The 5,266-nt window shown below is 51.3% G+C and overlaps 1 protein-coding gene across 1 annotated transcript in view; it reads left to right on the top strand.

Moving 5' to 3' along the window:
* The window catches only part of H310_09796 (hypothetical protein), a gene marked incomplete at both ends in the record, with an annotated part of 1,216 nt that extends 1,004 nt beyond the window's left edge, over positions 1 to 212 (top strand). The window contains one exon of the mRNA XM_008875958.1: positions 145 to 212. Within this exon, the coding sequence (XP_008874180.1) occupies positions 145 to 212 (68 nt within the window). The remainder of the gene's footprint in view (positions 1 to 144) is intronic.
* Between the last annotated feature and the right edge of the window lie 5,054 nt (positions 213 to 5,266).

Genomic DNA, 5,266 nt, shown 5'->3' on the forward strand with positions numbered 1-5,266 from the left:
TAATATTTACTGCAAAAGCACCGAAGAGGTTGTGATCTCTGGAATTTGATGAATTATCCGGAAGGTCGGTCGATGCGTTCGACCACTGTCAATCTTTGGACGGTGTGGTTTACTGGAAGTATTAACTAGTTGTGAATGTACTAGCTGTACTGGTCGCAACAACTTGTCGCGAGCACGCATTTACGTCGAAATTCCAAGATTTTGACCTATAACAACGAGGTCCTCATCAGCTGAAAAAGTTCTATGTAATATAATTTCCAGCAAAACTCAACGTCGAAATATTTTTGCCTTATACAATTTTAAGATGATTCTCTAGTCTGCGTACAGGTTGGTATAGCATGGATTGAACACTGGGTTTTCGACATTCAACCTCGCGATGGTCTGCCGCACGTTCAAGAGAAATGCCGTCAAGGATCGAGAATGGACCACGTGCTTGAGATCTACCACGGGGGAGGGATTTCAGTCGTTCCCTGTAGCTTCGGCCGACCAACACCACGAACTACTTGCGCCATGCAGTGGTGAGTTCCGTGGGGCCAGCGAGCGCTGTCCCATTGTTGAGAAGGATGTTGCCATTGTCGAGGCTTGTAAGCGCCTCGAGTACCTGCTGTTACGTCCCAGTGGTTTCCGTCTGTTCACGGGCCATTGGAATTTAGTGGACATTTGCCACACAGGTGGTGCTGGCGAAAACATTGTACCAGGCCAACTACGTTGTCAATGGAAATCTTGACTTTCCCCTATGTGATGGAACCGATCGAGGGGTCCAAAACCTATACGGGATCTCCTGAGTCGGCTGGGCACGGCTGACCGCTACGCCAGACGTTCCCGAGCCTACCGACTGGGCCACCTGGTGTCGCTGTTGCGCTCAAAGAACTTCGAGAGTCCTGCCCTGAACGAGATCGTCCGCGCTCAGCGCGATTGTCTCGACCACGAGATGTAGACAATATTGAGGACAAGGGCCTCGTCAAGTGTTGAGTTGAAAAGAACTGTTTTGAATGCCGTCGGATGCCAAGTGGATCCCGATCGGCTGTGTGGTTCTACAACACCAGTTTTGTGTGATCGCCTTCGCGCTTAAGTTACAAAGCAAACCATCATCAAGTAGTTTTATGGGGAAGGGCGAGGATGCCGACGCCAAGGCTTTTGTTAAGGCCTGCATGCACTGTATAGTCGTCGATGGGTGGTGGCGCCCCGGCCATGGGGGCAGGCGCTGCACGCTGACCGGCCCAACGAGCTCATTCACTTCGACTGAATCCAGATGCCAGTCGAGGTAAAGGGCTAGCGATATTTGCTAATTTTCTAGGACAAAATGAATAGGTGTATCTTCCTCTACCCTGGTGAAGAAGCGAAGACGCAAGCATCACGACGATGTTGTTGCACTGATTCGGGCTATTTGGCGTCGTATCGACGTGGGTTAGCGATTGTGGTTCCAAGAACTGAGTTTTGGAGGAGCTACGTCGGACGCTCGATGCCCACCACCACTTCGATGCCTCCCACAGTCCATGGGCGAATGCGAGAGTGGAGATGATGAATCGGCTGGTCCAACGCATGGTGTGCGCGTTATTGTCCAGTGAGTTGAAGTTGAGAGCGAGCGAGTGGTCATCCACCGTGCCGATGACTCAATCTGCTTTAACCACCAGCCAGCAGACGGCTGGGCTGAAAGCCATCATTCACGGCGTTTCAGGCTCTGTCATCCAGTACACCTCTGCAAGGTCTCTTCCACCCTCGGCTAATTATACATGCCACGGTGACCTGGCTGGCAAAGAGCCAGCAACAGTACCTACAAACGGTGGCCACCACCCTTGACCAGGTGCACAAGGATTGCCTATCGAAGACTGCGTCGAAGCGAGAGCAAAATGAGAGCATAGGGCGAACAAGCAAGGCGTGAAGTGACCAAGACTTGCCTTAGGGTGAATTCATGCTCGTCGCTCAGGTGGTTCAACCGAACAAATTGACCTTCTGTGTGAAGGGTCCGTGCCTTGCTGTGCGAGTCCACTCGAACCACCTAATGAATTACCAGCAGCTGCTACCTCCGCATGCCGTCAGCCTCCATCGCGCTAGTTGCCTCAAGTAGTACTTATAAGCGGGTTATGACATTTTCGAGCATACAGTAGCAGGTTGCCTTTGGAGGCACTGGGTTTTTGTGGAAACCTCGAGGAGATCCGCGACAAAGCCGCCCTCTTTGAAGTTCGTATACATTGGATGGGGCTAGATGATGCTGAGAGGTCGGAGCCTGCAACTGCCCTGTGCGGTGGCGTTCTTGCTTTTCTGACGGTGAGCTAAAGCCAACGTGAAGATAGAAATGATGTCGCCGTACGTCGCCGACGTGGAACATGTTGAGCCACATCGGCGTGAAATATTTGATCCACAATTCAAATATCGCCTTAAGCCCGAGTCATACCATATCTTCCCATTCTGCATGTTACATGAGCCTTGCGCAAGTGAAAGCTAATGGAAGCCACATCGCCCTAGCGCTGCCGAATGCAAAATTTCTAGAAAGCGACATTCTCGAAGTCTTGCTTAACCTCGGCTTAATCAATCACTTTCCAATTTACACTCAATTGAACAAACGGTGGGGTATCCTCTCTGGGAAGGCAGTGTTCCCCCGGGATCGTGATCCACGTGCAATACGGTATTCTGACAATGTTTGAACATCCATGTCAGTGTACTGTAAGCGTACAGTGATGGCGCAGCGTAGGCGAAATGAAGTGTGCAGGCAGTACCCTAATCTGTACCATAATTCAAGTCTCCGTTTTCCCTTGAATAATAGTGAGAGTCTCACAGCGTGAAACTGATAATGCACGAGATCACAGCGTGAGACAGATGCCTCACTTCCCAAATATTCCTTCGAATGCCTCATCTCTTGCCAATGCTCGTCGGAATCATGTGTTCTTCGACGTAAAACCATGGCCAAGACTGGATAGACTTCTTGACTCGCTGGAGCTGTCCCAGAGTCATTGCCAAACCCGCCATTTCTGCCACTATTGCCATGTGACCTACCTACCTACCTCCAGCGTCATTAGGGACCCCAGGCCCACTAGCACCGCCGAACTAGTTGAAGGTCGGTTGCGCCGGCATCCCCTAGCCTGACGTATTGGCGTCATGACCTGGGTTTAATCAGTTTGTCACATGGAAACGTCAAAGTCTTGAACCTCGTGATACGCTTCATCAGAAGCACTCACTTGCTTCAGCGCTTCGAACTCTTGTTTCGCGGCTTGAGCTCCATGGCGCTGCATCGGACAAACTTTGCTCCCGCAAGGTAAAAATATATCGTCTTGTAGCTGACGTTGCAGTTCGCCCATGCGAGCTGCCTCGACCACAGTTGCTATCACGCGTTTTGAGTTGCCCGTGCGGCACTCGCCGCCATGGAGTCAAAGAGTTGATTTTTTGCTTGGAATTGCCGATTTGTAGTAGTGCTCACAATTGGATTGTGGGTCGTCAGAGTCAATGCATCGTCTCGTCGTAATTCACCAACGCTTGCCCGTTAAATTCTTGCAGTGCTACCATGATCCGATTCAGCAAATTTGACTTCGCCTTCGGTGATCGCACTTTCCATTGCAATTCGTTGAAATATCATTGTTGACTGCAGAGCCAGTTGGGTACTCACAGCTTCTTACTTGCATTCGTGTTTCATAATATTCGTTGTTGGTGATGATCAAGTTTTCGCTCGCATCCGTGACTTGGTCTTCGTCGTCAAGGCTCGGGGTCGTCAAGACCCGAGGTTAGCCCCCAAAACCACCACTCTCTTTGGTGTTTGTGATGATGGCTGACGCCTTTGGACAATCATGCTAACCACGTTGCCTGTGCGTTTTATTTGCAAGGCTGTGCTTTACGCCATGTCGTTCAAGTTCCGTTCCCCCTGCGTTTGCGATTGATCATGTCGGCGTAGACCTGAACATTTTCTGGGAATTCCATACCCATGCTTCAGGTTGAGGTTTTTCTTGTCGAATTGATTTCGGGGTTTCGGTTCATGTGTATTCCATTGTGGAACTTTGAAAACCTTGCGTGTTGGTCGTCGTCGTCGCGTTGGTTTCCTCCAGACGCAAAAGCTCGGCCGCCCAGGGCCCTGGATTGCTGTCCCCGAGTCCAAACTTTGGAGAGCGTCTGTCACGAGATCTGAAGATAGCCCCGTGTTTGTCTTCTCATTGGCTATACGTGAGGGCACAATTCCGTGCCAACTTCATTCCGTGCCACCAGTGTTATTGGTCAATTTTCGACTATATACCTCTAAAATGATATAACTCTGAATATTCTATAACATTGAACCCCGCGAAAGGCGGCAAAACAACCCGCGAAATCGACATTTCCCATGTAGCCTGAAGGCTCATTTGCGAAAATTCTCTGCCTTCGGCAGCCGGCTACCACCCCCATCCCCTTGCCGTAGCCACGGTTAGTTCATGGAACGGGACGCCCCTACCATACACGCAGCCATGGAAGCAGTGCGGTCCAAGCGCATGTCCGCTCGGTCGGCAGCACGCTACTTCGGGCTTGGCCGCATGATGCTACAACGACGCATTGCTGGGACAGTGAAACCAACGTCACGCAACGGGCGGGACCCCATACTCACTGCTGGAGAGGAGCTCGGCATTGTCGAAGCTGTCAACGAACGCACCCTCCACGCCCAGTGTTTCACCATGATGGAGCTCGCCGACTTCATCCGTGTCTGTATTGAGAACAGCCAGTACACACGCGCCGTGCCTGATACGTTCCCATCAGTCACCTACGTGAAGACGTTCATTAAGCGCCATGCTGCGCAATTCTCAACACGCAGTGCTCAGGCCATGGAGGCCGTTCGCGCTAAACGCAGCACAGTGGAGGTTGTGGAGGCTCACTAAGCGAATATTGCAAAGGTGCTGGAGGACAACAACGTGGAGCCGGACTGCATCTGGAACCTCGACGAGACAGGGGCTTCTGCCCAAGGGTCGCACAACAAGTTCAAAGTCCTCGCCACCAAAGGCATGCCAGCCAAGGCCCAACGCCCCGACAGCAGACAAAACGTCTCGGTGCTCGTGTGTGTGAACGCAAGTGGTGGTCATGTTCCACCGTTCTTTATCCTGCCTGGCACGAATGTCTGTCAACGCACGACGCAAGGTGGCTTGCCCGGTTCCAATTTCGCGGCAACACAAACGTCATTTCTTTCAACGAAGCTGTTCATCCAGTACTTTGAGTGGTTCACCAAATGCATTGGCCCCAAACGACCTGTCCTGGTGCTTATGGATGGCTATAAAGCTCATTGGTCTCTCAAGACTATAAACTACGCTCGGTCCCACGG

This window comes from Aphanomyces invadans (assembly GCF_000520115.1).
Source record: "Aphanomyces invadans strain NJM9701 unplaced genomic scaffold supercont1.23, whole genome shotgun sequence".
NCBI classification, from domain to species: Eukaryota; Oomycota; class Saprolegniomycetes; order Saprolegniales; family Verrucalvaceae; genus Aphanomyces; species Aphanomyces invadans.